The sequence below is a fragment of the Westerdykella ornata genome (genome assembly GCF_010094085.1).
Source record: "Westerdykella ornata strain CBS 379.55 unplaced genomic scaffold EI97scaffold_9, whole genome shotgun sequence".
In the NCBI taxonomy this organism is placed as follows: Eukaryota; Fungi; Ascomycota; class Dothideomycetes; order Pleosporales; family Sporormiaceae; genus Westerdykella; species Westerdykella ornata.
In genome coordinates, this window is record NW_022986859.1 from 137,691 (window position 1) to 153,328 (window position 15,638).

The following is a 15,638-nucleotide window of genomic DNA, read 5'->3' on the forward strand; positions in this document are numbered from 1 at the left end:
AGAGAGAGTCGCGGGGACGAATTTCGAAGGAGCTAGACCTTCTTGTTATTTTATTCCTACCCTCTCGCCCCCTGTCCTTCGTTATCCCTTTCTCCATTTTTCGCCTCTTCGCCTTTGTCGACTTTTTGTACATAGACCCTTTAATCCGTCTCTCCTTCGTACCTTTTCCTACTGCCTGCTGGTCGTTATATGCACCTACGAGTGTAGGCGGCCATTGACCGCGCCAGGTGGGAGACAGACATGATTGGCAACTTCACAGGCACTGCCATGGCCCACCCCGAAGCCGAGCGTCGCAACTCCGTCACAAACACAAATTCCAATCTTGTCGAACCCTTAAACAACGATTCGGATGCGTCCACCATAACTGTCAACCAGGACGCCACCCGGTCACGGGGTAACACCTGCAGCGACCATGACCCAGATCTCAAGGCGTCGGCCACCGCAGCACCACCCACTAATGCCGACCGCGACACGGACAGCGACGTCAACTCTACCGAGAGGAGGGAACAGGAGGTACATGCACTTGCACGCCGTTACACCACCCAGAGCCACTACTCGACTACCGGCCAGAACGTCTTCCACGCCGCACCCGGATCAGCCCTGGACCCCAATGGCGACAACTTCAACGCCCGTGCCTGGTGCAAGGCCATGCTGCACATGCAGACCGAGGACGAGCGCGCACATCCCCCGCGGACCGCTGGCCTTGCCTTCCGTGATCTCAATGTCCACGGTTTCGGTTCCACTACCGACTTCCAGAAGAGCATGGGAAATATCTGGTTAGAGGCTGTCGGTCTCGTCAACAAGTTGACTGGAAGGGGAAAGACCAAGATTGATATTCTGCGCAATCTCGAGGGCCTGGTGGAGAGCGGCGAGATGCTCGTGGTACTGGGACCCCCTGGATCCGGTTGCTCAACGTTCCTCAAGACTGTCACCGGTGAGACACATGGGTTCTACGTCGACGAGAAGTCCAAGTTGAACTATCAGGGTAAGTTGCGCAAAACGCCTTCTTTTCACACGGTTGCTGATTCAATTCAGGTATCAGTGCCAAGAAGATGGCCAACGACTTCAGGGGAGAGGCCATCTACACGGCCGAAGTCGATGTCCACTTCCCCAACATGACTGTTGGAGAAACGCTCTGGTTCGCTGCACGCGCTCGTGCCCCTCGCCATATCCCCGGTGGTGCTACCCCCAACCAGTATGCCGAGCACATGCGCGACGTCCTCATGGCCATGTTCGGTATCAGCCACACCATCAACACCAAGGTGGGAAACGACTACGTGCGAGGTGTGTCTGGCGGCGAGCGCAAGCGTGTCAGTATTGCCGAAGCAGCCTTAAGTCAAGCGCCCCTGCAGTGCTGGGACAACAGCACCAGAGGCCTGGACAGCGCAAACGCAATCGAATTCTGCAAGACCCTTCGCATGCAGTCGGATATCAACGGTACGACGGCATGCGTTGCCATCTACCAGGCTCCTCAGGCTGCCTACGATTTCTTCGACAAGGTGCTCGTGCTGTACGAAGGCCGCCAGATCTATTTCGGACGCACGTCGACCGCCAAGCAGTACTTCATCGACATGGGCTTCGAGTGCCCGGACAGGCAAACCGATGCCGACTTCCTTACTTCCATGACCAGCCCGCTGGAACGCGTTGTCCGCAAGGGCTTCGAGGGCCGCGTCCCGCGGACGCCTGATGAGTTCGCCCAGCGCTGGAAGGACTCGCCTGAGCGTGCTCAGCTTCTCCGCGACATTGAGGCGTATGACCAGAGGTATCCGATTGGGGGCGAGCATTTCCAGAAGTTCAGGGAATCTCGCAGGAAACAGCAGGCAAAGCACCAACGAGTCACGTCGCCCTACACCCTCTCCTACATGCAGCAGATCAACCTCTGCCTCTGGCGTGGTTTTGTGCGACTCAAGTCCGACCCTAGCATCACCCTCTTCCAGTTAATCGCAAACTCCATCATGGCCCTCATCATCTCCTCCGTCTTCTACAACCTCCAGCCGACCACCGCCAGTTTCTACCAGCGTGCCGCTCTTCTCTTCTTCGCCATCCTCATGAACGCCTTCGGCTCCGCCCTCGAAATCCTCACCCTGTACGCCCAGCGTCCCATTGTCGAAAAGCACTCACGTTACGCTCTTTACCATCCGTCTGCAGAGGCCTTCGCGTCTATGCTGACTGACTTGCCGTACAAGATTCTCAACGCTATTTTCTTCAACTTGGTTCTCTACTTTATGACAAACCTCCGGAGAGAGCCCGGACCGTTCTTCTTCTTCGTCTTCACCTCCTTCGTAATCACGCTCGTCATGTCCATGTTCTTCCGATCCATTGCCTCCCTGTCCAGGTCCCTTGTTCAGGCTCTGACTCCTGCGGCCATCCTTATCCTGGGTCTCGTCATGTATACCGGTTTCACTATCCCCACCTCGTACATGCTTGGATGGTCCCGCTGGATCGGTTACATTGACCCCGTCGGCTACGGTTTTGAATCGTTGATGATCAACGAGTTCCACAACCGCAACTTCGAGTGTGTCAATTTCGTCCCCATGGGTCCTGGGTATGAGAATGTCGGGCCCACGAACCGTGTCTGCTCCACTGTCGGCTCAGTACCTGGACAGCCCTATGTCAACGGCGACGTCTACATCGGCTCGGCCTTCAACTATCACCACTCCCACAAGTGGAGGAACATCGGCATCCTCTTCGGCTTCATGTTCGGCCTCTTGGGCGTCTATCTTGCGGCTACCGAATTGGTGACGGCGAAGAAGTCCAAGGGTGAAGTCCTCGTTTTCCGTCGCGGGCACAAGTTGATCAAGAAGAGCAAGTCCACTGAAGATCTAGAAGGTAACCCTACCGGCCGCCCTGTGTCCGCCGAGAAGACCAACTCGGACGAAATTGCCATCATCGAGCGCCAGACCGCCATCTTCCAGTGGAGCGATGTTTGCTACGATATCAAAATCAAGGGTCAGCCTCGCCGGATTCTGGATAATGTCGATGGTTGGGTCAAGCCGGGTACCTTGACTGCGCTCATGGGTGTGTCTGGGGCAGGCAAGACTACGCTTTTGGATTGTTTGGCTACTCGTACCACTATGGGTGTCATCACGGGTGAGATGCTTGTTGACGGCAAACCCCGCGACGAGTCCTTCCAACGCAAGACTGGCTATGTCCAACAGCAGGATCTCCATCTTTCTACGTCGACCGTCAGAGAAGCTCTTACCTTCTCCGCTCTCCTTCGTCAACCCGCTCATGTGCCTAAGCAAGAGAAGCTGGACTATGTCAATGAGGTTATCAAGCTCCTGGATATGACCGAGTACGCCGATGCCGTCGTTGGTGTTCCCGGTGAAGGTCTCAACGTCGAGCAGCGTAAGCGTCTTACCATTGGTGTAGAACTGGCTGCGAAGCCCGCTCTCCTTCTCTTCTTGGACGAACCCACCTCCGGTCTAGATTCTCAGACTTCTTGGGCGATCCTGGATCTTTTGGATAAGCTCAAGAAGAACGGTCAGGCTATTCTTTGCACTATTCATCAGCCCTCCGCCATGCTGTTCCAGCGTTTCGATCGTCTCCTCTTCCTCAAGGCCGGCGGCCAGACCGTGTACTACGGCGATGTCGGCGCAAACTCCCAGATCCTCATTGACTACTTCGTCCGCAATGGCGGAAAGCCTTGCCCTCCTGACGCCAATCCTGCCGAATGGATGTTGGAGGTCATCGGTGCAGCTCCTGGCTCTCACACGGACATCGACTGGCACCACGTCTGGCGGAACAGCCCGGAATATGCCGCAGTCAAGCAACACCTTGCCGAATTGAAGGCGGAACGGTCCCAAATGGAGGGCCTGTACCGTACCGAAACTGCCCAGAGGCGCGAGGATAAGGCCAGCTATCGGGAATTTGCCGCGCCGTTCTGGGAGCAACTCAAGGTCGTCACCATCCGTGTCTTCCAGCAGTACTGGCGCTCGCCGACCTACCTGTACTCCAAGCTGTCGCTGTGCATCCTGTCCGCTCTCTTCATCGGCTTCTCGCTCTACAACAGCCCCAACACGATGCAAGGTCTCCAGAACCAAATGTTCGGCATCTTCATGTTGATGACCATCTTCGGCCAGCTGGTGCAGCAAATCATGCCGCACTTCGTCACGCAGCGCGCCCTGTACGAGGTGCGCGAACGCCCGTCCAAGGCCTACTCGTGGAAAGCCTTCATGATCGCCAACATCACGGTCGAACTGCCGTGGAACACGCTCGCGGCCGTCTTCATCTTCGTCTGCTGGTACTACCCCATCGGGCTGTACCGCAACGCCGAGCCGACCGACGCCGTCAACCTGCGCGGCGGCCAAATGTTCCTCTTCGTCTGGATGTTCCTCCTCTTCACCTCGACCTTTGCGCACATGGTCATCGCGGGCGTCGAGCTGGCCGAAGCCGGCGGCAACATTGCCAACCTGTGCTTCTCGCTCTGCCTCATCTTCTGCGGCGTCCTCGCCACCCCCGAGCAGCTGCCCGGCTTCTGGGTCTTCATGTACCGCGTCTCGCCCTTCACGTACCTCGTCTCCGGCATGCTGTCGACGGGCCTCGCAAACACAAACGTCGTCTGCGCCACCAACGAGTACCTGCACTTTGACCCCGCGCAGGGCACCTGCGGCGAGTATCTGGCGCCGTACATGGCGGTCGCGGGCGGCTACGTCGAGAACCCCAACGCGACGGCGGAGTGCACCTTCTGCGCCATGGGCGACACGAATGTGTTCCTCAAGGCCGTCAGCTCGGATTACAGCACCGCGTGGCGCAATTTCGGTATTCTGTGGGCGTACATTGTGTTTAATGTGTTTGGGGCGTTGTTCTTGTATTGGTTGGTGAGGGTGCCGAAAGTGAAGAGGGAGGATAAGGGGGAGAAGACGGGGAAGGAGGAGGGGGAGAAGGCGGGGAAGAAGGAGGAGGGTGAGAAGACGGTGGTTGGAGGTACGGTGAAGGAGGTGCGGGAGAAGGTTACTGGGGAGGGTGAGGGTGATAGGGATGTGGGTGGGAAGCTGGAGGGGAATAGGCAGGGGGAGGCGGCGCTGGCATAAGGCTTTCTTCCCTCGTCCTTTTTTCTTTTCCATCGCTGTAGATTTTTCTCATGTGTCGTTTCGTGCATAAAGGTATTTTGTACCTTTTTTTTCTCTCTCATGTACAGCGCGATTCGGGGAGGACAGTCCCCTCTCTGGCATCATCATCTCCTTTCATCATCTTCCCTGCTCGTCGTTGCCGTCGTTGGCAAAAGTCGACGTGTTAAGAGCGCCGGTACATGCTGCTGGCATATCCTCCTCTTTTCCTTATTGCGTAATAGGTAATTTCTGTACAAAGAAAGCAAGTAGATAGATAGAACGATTATCAAGAGTCGACTGTTCGAGAAAACGTGTCCATGAAGAGAAGAGATAGAGACTGTGACGATGACTCGTACGTTGTCCAACTCCTCTCTTGCTTTCCTCGAGCGATGGGAGGGAGGCGAAATTGCAGTCCAGAGTCAGAAGCGCTGTAGAGGAGACGAGAAACCAGGGGTTGTGCGGAGGACAATGGTGTTGTGTGTTGCTCTCATGACTGCCATTCCTGTTTGAAAACCTTGCTGACTAGCAGATATCGTCTAGTATATATGTGCCTATGTATGTGTACGGGTTGTCGAGTCTCGTGGTTCTAATAAGGGGTTTGGCGCTTTGGCTGGATATCGTCCACCGTTGAGCTTGGGGCTCGCCAAGGCGTATCAGTCCAAGCCTTGGAGGAGGAGGTCCAACTTAACGACGAAACACTACTGTCGGGGGAAGAGGCAAATGCCGCACACATAGTCTAGTTAGGAAAGTCGGAGACGTGAAAGCCATGCTTATCGGGACGGCGGAGGCGAATTCCCATAGACCCAGGAAGTGCAGACAAGCCGTGTGCGACAACCCATGTGCGACAAGCCCATGGCATTTCCTCTTCCCCATTGTTGCGGCGGGGAAATGCGATTTAGCACCCCGGTGTTGGGGAAGGTTTCGCGCGGCGTTGGAAATGGAAGGACGCGTGTACATTGGGAGTTCGACTTCTGTCATGTCGGTGTTGCTGGATAGCGTGGAACGGTTCGAGTGTCCGGAGTAAATGGGTATGATGTTGGGATACAGAAGTCCTGGCCAAGGCGACAGAGAATAGCATCACCTTCACTTCGTACCTTTCGCACCCCTAGGCTCGCCATCGCCTCCCAGCGCATTTTGGACCATTGCTGAATCAGGATGTACATAGTCTCGGGAGTTGCGACGATGCGTGTGCGACAGGCGATTCGAGAGACCACCGTTGAGAGCTAGAGCTAGCTCCAATTTCCACTTAAGGTCCCCAACAGACGTGCCTATACCGCCGCTATCCGATTTCCCCTTTTCCTATTTTCGGCATATGGAGGCCGTCATGCACTTGTGGCCATGTGCGACAAGTTCCTCTGACGGGGCGAGGCGACTGGGATGGAGGCGAGGATGCAAGATCGAAGGCCAGGAATGGTTTCCCCAAGACCACCCAAGACGGAAGTGATTGTCCCTGTATTCACAGCCCTTGGCGTGCATATGATAACAACACTTCGCACAACTTCTTTGATGATTTGAAGATCCTAGCCTCGTCGTCGAGCTGGTAGCCGCGTATTGGTGTATTCCCAGATTTTCCAGGCGGCAATCTCGTCTGCGTTATGGCGGGGTCCATCTGCGACAATGCCTGCGCAAGACGCATATATGGCGGATGCTATTGCATTGAGGAATCCCTCGAGACGAAGCTGTCGCAACCGTTTCAGCTCGTTGGAATGCGACAGGACGGAGGTTGGCAAAGATAAGGTCCCGTGACGGATTGGTTGATTCAGCCTTGGAGTGTTGCGCCGTCCAAGCAGTGCCGCACGTGCGACGGGATGCGATTGAGTGAAGATAAATATCCAGCCTCGCTGCATCGTGGCATGATGTTGTTAGTCTTGTTGTTGTTGTTTACTTGGTTGCCTGCTTTTCCGATCCGGTTGTTCGTTTGAGAGAAAAAGAGAATAGGAAGACGAGGAGGTCATTGACTTGAAGAGAAGACAGTGATAGAGATATAGAAAGACCTACCCGACAACCGACATTATGACGGGTAAGTGCGCTCGCATTCCTACAACGTCAGCAACCATCGCCGAATGCTCAAGCTGGTCGCACCATGGCATTGCTATTGCCATGACACTGCGCTCAAGCACTCCTCATGGAGGGCCTCAAAACATCTCCTCCCCAACTAACCCCTCCCGCCAGACGTCCTCGACCACATCCTCACCGGCAACCGCCACTACCGCAACCAAACCCTCACCCACGACCCCACCTTCTTCGACACCCTCAGCAAAGGCCAAAGCCCAAGCGTGCTTTGGATCGGCTGCGCCGACAGCCGCATCCCCGAAACCACCATCTGCGCCAGCCAACCGGGCGAGCTCTTCGTGCACCGCAATATTGCCAACTGCGTGCACGCGGGCGACATCAACGCGGCGAGCGTGGTCGAGTATGCGGTGACGCATCTCAAGGTCAAGAAGGTGGTCGTGTGCGGGCACACGAGCTGTGGGGGTGCGGTGGCGAGTCTGGGGGATGCCGAGTTGGGCGAGGTGTTGGATAGTTGGTTGCATCCTGTGAGGGAGTGAGTATACGTACTTTCCAGTATCTCGCAGAAAGCCCACTTCCAAATCCGGAGAGGGAAAATATCTCTTGTCATGTCCGCTCTGGCGCTTTATTATTAGCGTCCTTTCAACAAACCTACCATACAGTAGCTTTAAGGTTCTTTCTCAAGATATCCGGACCAACGGCCACTAACCACCGGGGCCCTCGGCCCTCTCCCCAGACTCCGCCGCAAGCACAAATCCGAACTCGATGCCCTACCCGACGACAACGCGCGCGCCGTCCGCGTCGCCGAGCTCAACGTCCGCCAGTCCATCGAGGTGCTGAGACGGCATCCCGCCGTTCGAAGGGCCGCGTCGGACCGTGGATTGACGGTCCACGGCTTGATCTACGATCTCGGGCTTGGGGAGTTGAGGGTGTTGGAGGAGAGTGGGAAGGGGAAGGGAAACGGGCTTTGGAGTCCCAATTAGGGGGTGCATTTCGTGGTGGCGTGATGTTTGGAGGTGCGAGTATCACAGTATGGCCTGTTTGGGTCTTTTGGGACCGGAGGGACTTGGGAAAGTTACGAGGTCACGAGAACACAAAGAGCCCTTTTCTTTTGCAAAAGCCTACTGTTAAAGAATCAACGACGACTGTTCTGCGAAGATTTAATAGCGCACACACGAAACCTGCTATTGTGCGTGCATCACTTCCCTTCTCCAACAAACGAATTCTCGAGAAACCCCAGCCAAGCCTTTTCCCCTCGCCAACATTTCCCACCTCCACAGGTCCATCACATAACCATTCCGACTCCTTCCCCAGCAAAATAACGTTACCCGCATGCCCTAGCTCCGGAGGCCCCATAGTTCACCCCAGAATTTCCCCATACTTGTGGAGTAGTGCGGGTACACGGAGATGGCTCGGTTATTAGGGTTGTTTCTGGGCAACCGTACCTGCGACTCACCACGCGTTCGGCCGGAGCCCCGAGGTCATTCTTGAAGCAAATATGGCGCAAAAAGGTGGGTATCACAAGAGATATATATATTCAGGTCTCCCTCTCTTGCATCCTGCTTCCCATTCATTTCCAATTCATCACTCATCTTTCGAAGTTCTTCTGTTGGTGTTTCCGATCTCCCTCAAACACTTGTTCTCGAAACATCTCAAACTCCAAAACTTCCCTCCGTCCGAACTACCTACTGTGATACCTACCCACCCACTCCACAGTTCAAAGACTTCCCACAACACCGATAAAAGGGAGCAGCACTCCCCTCGTACCGCACGCACACAACTCAGAGAGGAGTATAAAGAAAAATCCGGCAAACACCACACTTCAACTCCTGCCAACACCCATCCCCAACTTCTACAAAACCTACACTTGTACCCACCTCTTCAGCTCTATCCACACCACCACCACACCCACCACCACAATGCTCGAAACAGTCATAACACCCACCCCACGCCCCCTCTCCCCTCCCTCGCGCCCCCGCCGCCTAACCCCCCGCACCAACACGGACGACCACAGCATGACCTCCAACCCCTCCACCCACACACCCAGCGACACATACCCACGCTTCAAAACCCTCTCCTTCACCCTCCCGCGCAACCGGTCCAGCTCCGCCGTCTCCTCTTCCTCTTCCTCCTCCTCCTCGACGCGGAGTACGCGCGCGCTATCGCCCGAGGCCGTGCTTGAGGACGACGATAGAGATGGCGGAGAGGGGTTTGAGATAAGAAGGCGGATGAGCGCGAAGAGTATTAGTGCTACTGCTACTACTCCTGCTGCTACTACTCCTGCTGCTACTACTCCTGCTGCTACTACTCCTGCTGCTGGTGCCGTTGGTGGTGGTGCTGGTATCACGAACGCACGTGGGAGGGAAAGGGAACGGGAATGGGAAACAGGGTTCGGAGTACGAGTATGAGGAGCCCGGCTTTCTTCCTGACAGTGCCAGTGCGAAGGATGGAAATGAGGCGGAGAAGTGGAATAGCGGCTATAGGTATCTGAGTTGATGTGAAGGAGGGGATGATATGATGATATGATGGGCATGAGGGGATATCACTTTTCTTTTTTGGCATCCCTCTGGCATATGGTTGTGTAGAGATGATTATATACCCTGAATGACAGTCATTTGTTCCTATCAACATGCCTTCATCTTCGTGTCTTGTTATGGGATAGGATGTGGTGTTGCCGTTCGTGAATTCACACCCGGACGTCCGCGAAGGGTGACCAGGTTGTTGCGTAGTATCAGAGTGCTGTCTGATAAGTCGAATTGCATATGGGATTCCAAACCGGCCGCTGCGAGTGCAGAAGGCGTAGATTTCTGCTGGAGGCTCTCGCATTAGCACCACATCTGCACAAAGGACCCACAAAGGATCTGGTAACCAGCGCTGTGGTTTGTACACAAGACATGCAATACGGATACTGATTAAGGATTCCTCATTACAGTGCCTGAACTAGAGTCCCGCGAGCAGAGCCCGTACGCTCGTTATTACTTGAACCGCCCAGCAAAGCCCGAGTGGACGCACGTATATGCCGCTCTGTGTAATGCAACCGCACCAAAGCACCGTGCTGAAAGCTGTCCGCCAAACCCGCACAGCATGAGCAGGAAACGACACGGTCTTCCCATGACCTCCTATCCAACGTGTGAAAGTCAAACATCTCTTTTCCGCCCGTTTTAAAGCGAGTCACTGGGACAAAGCCTCATGCAACCGCAAAGTGATGAGAGGAGAGCGGACTCGAACTCCAGAGACACCCGCACCTACCCGCCAGCCCTCGCACCTGGATGCTAAAAGGAACCCGCAATGCAAAAGGATACAAGAAGGGGCATGCTAATTAAAGGGTATAAGCAACTCTTTTGCAGCAGCCCACTGAAGTCGGGGCAGTGCGAAAGGGTAGTAAACATGCGCTAGAGCCATGAAAAAGAATACGGCGCAATTACATGATCACAGAGGGCGTGTCGATGTTCTGCTTGATGGACTTGTGGGGGAGAACGGAGCCGCCGTTGACGTAGACTTCATCGCCGATGGAGACGTCGTCGCCAAGCACGGTTACGTTCTCTAGGCGTGCCCACTTGCCGACGGTGCAGTTCCAGCCGACGATGGTGGACTTGATCCAAGCGTGATCCTTGATCTTGCTGTTCTTGAGAACAACACAGCGTTGCAGGCGGACACCATCGCCAATGACAACGTTGGGACCAATTGTAACATTGGGGCCAATGCGGCAGCCCTTACCGATCTTGGCCGAAGGGTCGATCAGGACATTGCCTTGGTGGACGTAGGGCTCGGTGACAGGAGTGAGGAGCTTGGAGCCCATGCGGGAAAGCGAAGATAGGTAGAGGCAGGTGCCGGAGATGAAGTCCTTAGGTTGTCCCACGTCCATCCAGAAGCCCTCCAGGTCGAATGAGTGCAGCTGACCGTCCTTGACCATGGCGGGGAAGGTCTCCTGCTCGATGGAGGTGGGCCTGAGCTCGATGCGCCTGAGCACACTGGGGTTGAGAATGTAGATACCGGCATTGATACGGTTTCCGACGAACTCGACGGGCTTCTCCACGAAACGATCGATCCGGGACGGGTGATTGGGCTTGTGCACCACAACACCGTACTTGGACGGTTCCTCAACCTTGGTTACAACAATGGTGCCCTCGTCTCCGTGCGCTTTGTGGAACTCGGCAAGTCTCTTGAACGGATATTCGCATGTGACGTCCGCGTTGAGTACGAAGAAGGGAGAGTCGTCCTTGCCCAAAATGCCCTCGGCGAGCTTGAGGGGACCCGCGGTGCCCAACGGTTCCGTCTCGACGGAGAAGTCAATCTTGACGTCGTACATCTCCTCATACTGCATAGTGAGTGTTACTGGGATATCCTCTGTTGGGAAGGCCATGTACTAACGCTCTTCAATGCCTCGGCCATGATCTCCGGTCTGTAGTTTACTGCGAGGACAATGTGGGTGACGCCAGCGGCGGCTAGTGCTTCTATTTGATGCTGAATCATAGGCTTGTTCGCGAATTCGACGAGGGGTTTAGGATAGGTGAGGGTCTGGAGACGGGGTTAGGGGCTTCAGATCCAAAGATGGAGGGACCGATGGCGCAACGGTGGAAGCATACGAGAGGTCGCAGACGGGTGCCAAACCCTCCAACAAGGATGATGGCTGTGAATTGTAAGAATTGATATTTTCAAGAGGGTGGACTGCTCCCACCTTTCATGATTACGGTGTGTTGTGAGCGACTGGAGGAATGAGGGGACTTTTCTGGCGGGTTTCTTAACGGAGCGAATTGCGTGCCCGGCAGTGATGATGTTGCGATTACGGAAGAGAGCAGAGTCTCTTGCGGGAGAGAAAATACGGTCGGACGGGCAAGCAGGCGGGCAACAAAGGCAGCGGGGAGAGGACAGCTGGTTTTATTATTTATGGGGGAGAAGGGTAACTCTCACTGGTAACCCCCTTGTAGTGGCACCCACGGTGGAGCTCCCTCCCTGGCCTGGCCCTCCCGCTTCCGCCAAGCCCTTGCCATTTTCTCTTCCCCCCTTTTGTTGCTCTCGCATTCGTCCGCGCCCGCCCCTTGCGAGTTGCAACCGTGGAGAAATGCTCCTCTCGAGGTCACCTGTGCGCTCTTTCGAGTCCACCATTGGCCATGACCCCACGCTCGTTGGACCCTGCGGCGAAATTGCGCGTTGTTGAAGGAACGTTGGAACTCGGGAAGAGAGCCGATCAGCTGACTGCCGGAGCTGTCCATGTGTGGCGTATTGTGGCTGACTGTGGCTGAGAGTGATCGAATCGTGTGTCCAGAACGGTACATAGCCTCCATCACCTGAGGACAACCTCGTACTACCCTCCTCGTGCCTCCTTGGAATGACTGCTTCTAGAAATCTTTTGGCCGATTGTAGCGGGTGTAGCCGAGCGTTCGTGTACACTTCATGTAACAGAATGGACTTTGAGGGTCGAAAACCCAAAGTCTTCCAGCAGCTGGTTACATCGTAGTGTGAATGGAAGACGAATAATCTGCTGTCTATTTTTGGACTCGAGACTGCTACTTGTACTTCAGAGTGGGTCTTGCTGAAGTTAGCAACAGATGGTGCTGGTGGCAAATCAAGAAGTCCATCGACTAACATCGGGGTATCGTCATGCTACTTTCTGATCCTCGTGCGTAGCCATCGACCACGGTGCTCTCTAGTCCTTTCCGCATGTTATCATCTGGGCACAGTAAACGGTTGTCTTAGCTAGCAGATGCACAAGTACTATATAAGACCTCTATTAGGAAGCCTCAGTAAGGGTAGGTGAAGGAGCAACATCTGATAGCCCCTCACTCGAGGAACAGAAGTCGCTCTTTGTCTTAGGACACTGTGGATATTACGAATTCCGAACGTAGCCGCGCTCCCGCCGTCATACCCTACCCCTATCGGCGTAGTCAGCAATATAATAGCAATAGAGCGTTTCACCGCCAAGGGCGACTCAGCAGAACCGAAAAGAAATAAGCTAAAAAAGGTGGAATAAGTATGCCTCCCAAAGCTGCGGGCATTGGCACAGGGAGTTGACTCTCAGGTACAATGCTGACCAAGTCAGCTTTTGCGAAAGAATGGGATGGTGCCGCTGAACAAGATGCGCCTGGAGATCTTGTAGACTCTCTACTCAGGCGTGCAACCGTATTGACTAGGTAACTGCTAGAGGAATAGCATAACTAAAAGTCTCATTGGCAGCTGGCCGCGCTTCGGCTGGCACGAAACTTCCAGGTGAAGGTCCCTTTCTGTCGCGGACCATGGTATCGAGACGGCCGAGGCCGTGGGTGCGTAGTGGACGTTCTGAATGACATCCATCTTGAATCGTAGATGATGCACAGCAAATTGAAGAAGGTCCTCAGTGAAGCAACGATTTCATTTCTCAGGGGCCAAAGAAGATCGTGTTCACGTGATCGTAACTTCGTAACATGTGTGACATAGAGCAACCGACAAGGAAAAGAGGCCGTCGTTGATCATAAGTATCGTCGTAGAGGAAGAGAATTGCCAGTTTTTCTGATCATGTTCTGCTTATTGCCTCAGCCTTGCGGACCGAGTATGATAACAATAGGTATCATGACATAACAGTTGTGCAATTTGAATTCAAGGCACCCGACCCAGTATCTCTCTGATCATTTTGGAACCGTCGCTATGCTTCAGACAGGTGGAAAGGAATCGAGAGCATAAGTCATCAGTCGTGACGTGAGTCTGTTTGAAGGATGGCCGGTAGAGAGTAACGAAAGGAAAGAAACAAAAATAGAGAAGAATATGAGATCGTAGTTCGTTTCGTCATGGTCGTGGCATATATCGTGGATGGTATCGCTGAGCCTGAGCCCTTCAAGTCTTTGGTCGTCGTGATATCGTTCTAGTACCCCGCCCGTAGTCGCCGATATTCTGGTGATTCGATAAGGTGCTATTTCAGCATCTGTATCCAGCTTCGCGGAGGCAGTATGTGCATCTCTCATGCGCACGAATCCCGCCACGACCGCAGTAACAGGTTGGTGCCGCAGTCGAGAATTTGCTGGGTCTCCGCCCAGCTGCCCTCTCCGACTCGAGTCCGCAATCACTGCCCCTTGGGCTGGCACCGCCACTTGAGCTGCTGGCGCTGTCGTAGTCATTGGATGAAACGGTGCTCCGTCTTCCCGTCCCAATGGCAACCGGAAGTCCTTGGACAACGCCACCCTGGCCTGGACGTTGGCCAGGGTACATGCCGTCGTTAACGGAGAAGTTACGACAGATCATGTAGGCCCGGGTAGCAGCCGCATTCTTTGCGAGCTCATCCGTTTCGTATTCCACGTCCGTGGAATACTCCCTGTTGTTGACCCTGACGGTACATCCGTAACCATAACGCGTGCGGTAGGTCTCGAACAGAGGATCCGGCCAGTGGCGGCGCTGGCATAAGCCTGTTGGGTAGTCAGTGACTAGCTAACGCATGCATATCGAGTAAGAAACACTTTGAAATACAAGATCTTGAAGGCAACGCCAATTCACACCATTGAGATCACCAGGGTTTGCTGGGATAACAGCATGGTAGCGTTTCAATACAGGTTGGCGCCAATCAATACAGATACAGCATGCTTTCCCTGCAGATTCCAATATCGTGGCTCTGGAAACTCTAATGCAATGAGACTAGACAGGCCTTACCTGTGAGATACATGATGTAGAACATGCTGAGAGTCGACGTGTTCAGGGTATACCAATTGGTACGTGTGGTGTCGTGAACTCCTGGACCCCAGACTGACCTAACCCGAGCCCGATGTATGCTGAACTGGCGTACGCTCGTTGGTGGCAGTCGTAACAAGCCTACAATGGCATTCGTGGCTCCTGCTGTACGACGGTGGGTGGGTTGGGAGGCTTAACAATTGCCAATGCGAGAAGTGACAGCTGGCGTGGTGTAGTCTGGGTACGGATGGCAAGGGAGAAATATAGGTCTGCAGAAATGGAAATAGAAGAGGGGGAGGCGACATATGCCTCCTCGTCTGTGGGGGTGAAGTGTAATTTATTGCGGTAGCCGAGCGGAGCGGGTATGGCAGGATATGCAACCGCTTCAGTTCGCCCCCGTCCCAGCTGGGGTCCGAGGACAATTGGACATCTAGTCGTCTGGAAATGAGCAATCTGCGGGCTTGTTGCGGCTCTGTGGGCGGGACCCATAATTGATGTGTTGGCGTGTGTTTTCGCCAGTGGAAGCTAGGGTTCCAGAATCCGACTAGCAGAATCCTCAACCTCAGAAGGGCACGGCTTCACCGGTTCGAACAGACAGCCTACAGGAGTTCAATTGGACTCGCCACTACCACTCCTGCCACTGCAGTAGCGTTATGGATGGCGGGACGTCGGACATATTACCTTGTGGTCTGTTCAAGGCGGGCTCTTGCTGTGGTACGATCGTAGGATCGGCAGGTTCAAGCGCCTGATGTGGGAGCGTAATTGTCAACTCCCAGTAGTACTCCGCTCTCGGCAAGACGATACGATGAAAATGCATTGATTGATTCGATCAAGACTGCTCGTACAGTTCAAGAGGGCGGCAGGTCGTCAATGCACAGTCGCAGGTGCGGAGAGCATGCAGAGCAGGGCAACGTCAGATGCTGCAAGCCCCATCCAGTGTTCCGT

The 15,638-nt window shown here is 54.5% G+C and overlaps 5 protein-coding genes across 5 annotated transcripts; 3 read left to right on the forward strand and 2 right to left on the reverse strand.

Moving 5' to 3' along the window:
* Window positions 1-240: 240 nt before the first annotated feature.
* Window positions 241-5,033, forward strand: EI97DRAFT_442060 (putative multidrug resistance ABC transporter; the record flags this gene model as incomplete). The annotated part of the gene is made up of 2 exons (XM_033799740.1): window positions 241-985; window positions 1,036-5,033. The coding sequence occupies 2 exons, from the start codon at window positions 241-243 to the stop codon at window positions 5,031-5,033; spliced, it is 4,743 nt and encodes a 1,580-aa protein (XP_033654211.1).
* Window positions 5,034-7,064: 2,031 nt separating this feature from the next.
* On the forward strand, window positions 7,065-8,044 carry EI97DRAFT_458024 (carbonic anhydrase; the record flags this gene model as incomplete). Its single annotated transcript, XM_033800875.1, has 3 exons — window positions 7,065-7,071; window positions 7,224-7,596; window positions 7,798-8,044. 3 exons carry the CDS (start codon window positions 7,065-7,067, stop codon window positions 8,042-8,044), a joined length of 627 nt encoding a protein of 208 aa, XP_033654212.1.
* Window positions 8,045-8,551: 507 nt separating this feature from the next.
* EI97DRAFT_432924 (uncharacterized protein) lies at window positions 8,552-9,687 on the forward strand. The gene is made up of 2 exons (XM_033798274.1): window positions 8,552-8,572; window positions 8,663-9,687. The coding sequence occupies exon 2, from the start codon at window positions 8,981-8,983 to the stop codon at window positions 9,467-9,469; it is 489 nt and encodes a 162-aa protein (XP_033654213.1). The 5' UTR covers window positions 8,552-8,572; window positions 8,663-8,980; the 3' UTR covers window positions 9,470-9,687.
* A 657-nt stretch (window positions 9,688-10,344) lies between these two features.
* EI97DRAFT_317308 (mannose-1-phosphate guanyltransferas-like protein) lies at window positions 10,345-11,857 on the reverse strand. Its single transcript, XM_033794661.1, has 4 exons — window positions 11,740-11,857; window positions 11,648-11,691; window positions 11,433-11,579; window positions 10,345-11,379 (listed from the first exon to the last, which is right to left on the reverse strand). The coding sequence occupies exons 1-4, from the start codon at window positions 11,744-11,746 to the stop codon at window positions 10,483-10,485; spliced, it is 1,095 nt and encodes a 364-aa protein (XP_033654214.1). The 5' UTR covers window positions 11,747-11,857; the 3' UTR covers window positions 10,345-10,482.
* Window positions 11,858-13,949: 2,092 nt separating this feature from the next.
* Window positions 13,950-14,700, reverse strand: EI97DRAFT_376317 (uncharacterized protein; the record flags this gene model as incomplete). The annotated part of the gene is made up of 2 exons (XM_033795549.1): window positions 13,950-14,434; window positions 14,676-14,700. 2 exons carry the CDS (start codon window positions 14,698-14,700, stop codon window positions 13,950-13,952), a joined length of 510 nt encoding a protein of 169 aa, XP_033654215.1.
* Window positions 14,701-15,638: the final 938 nt, after the last annotated feature.

Coding starts and splice junctions, on each gene's coding strand:
- EI97DRAFT_432924 (XM_033798274.1), top strand. CDS start 8,981: ATGCTCGAAACAGTCATAACACCCACCCCACGCCCCCTCTCCCCTCCC.
- EI97DRAFT_317308 (XM_033794661.1), bottom strand. Junction 11,580..11,647: donor GCACCCGTCTGCGACCTCTC/GTATGCTTCCAC, acceptor CCCCGTCTCCAG/ACCCTCACCTATCCTAAACC. Junction 11,380..11,432: donor TGGCCGAGGCATTGAAGAGC/GTTAGTACATGG, acceptor CTCACTATGCAG/TATGAGGAGATGTACGACGT.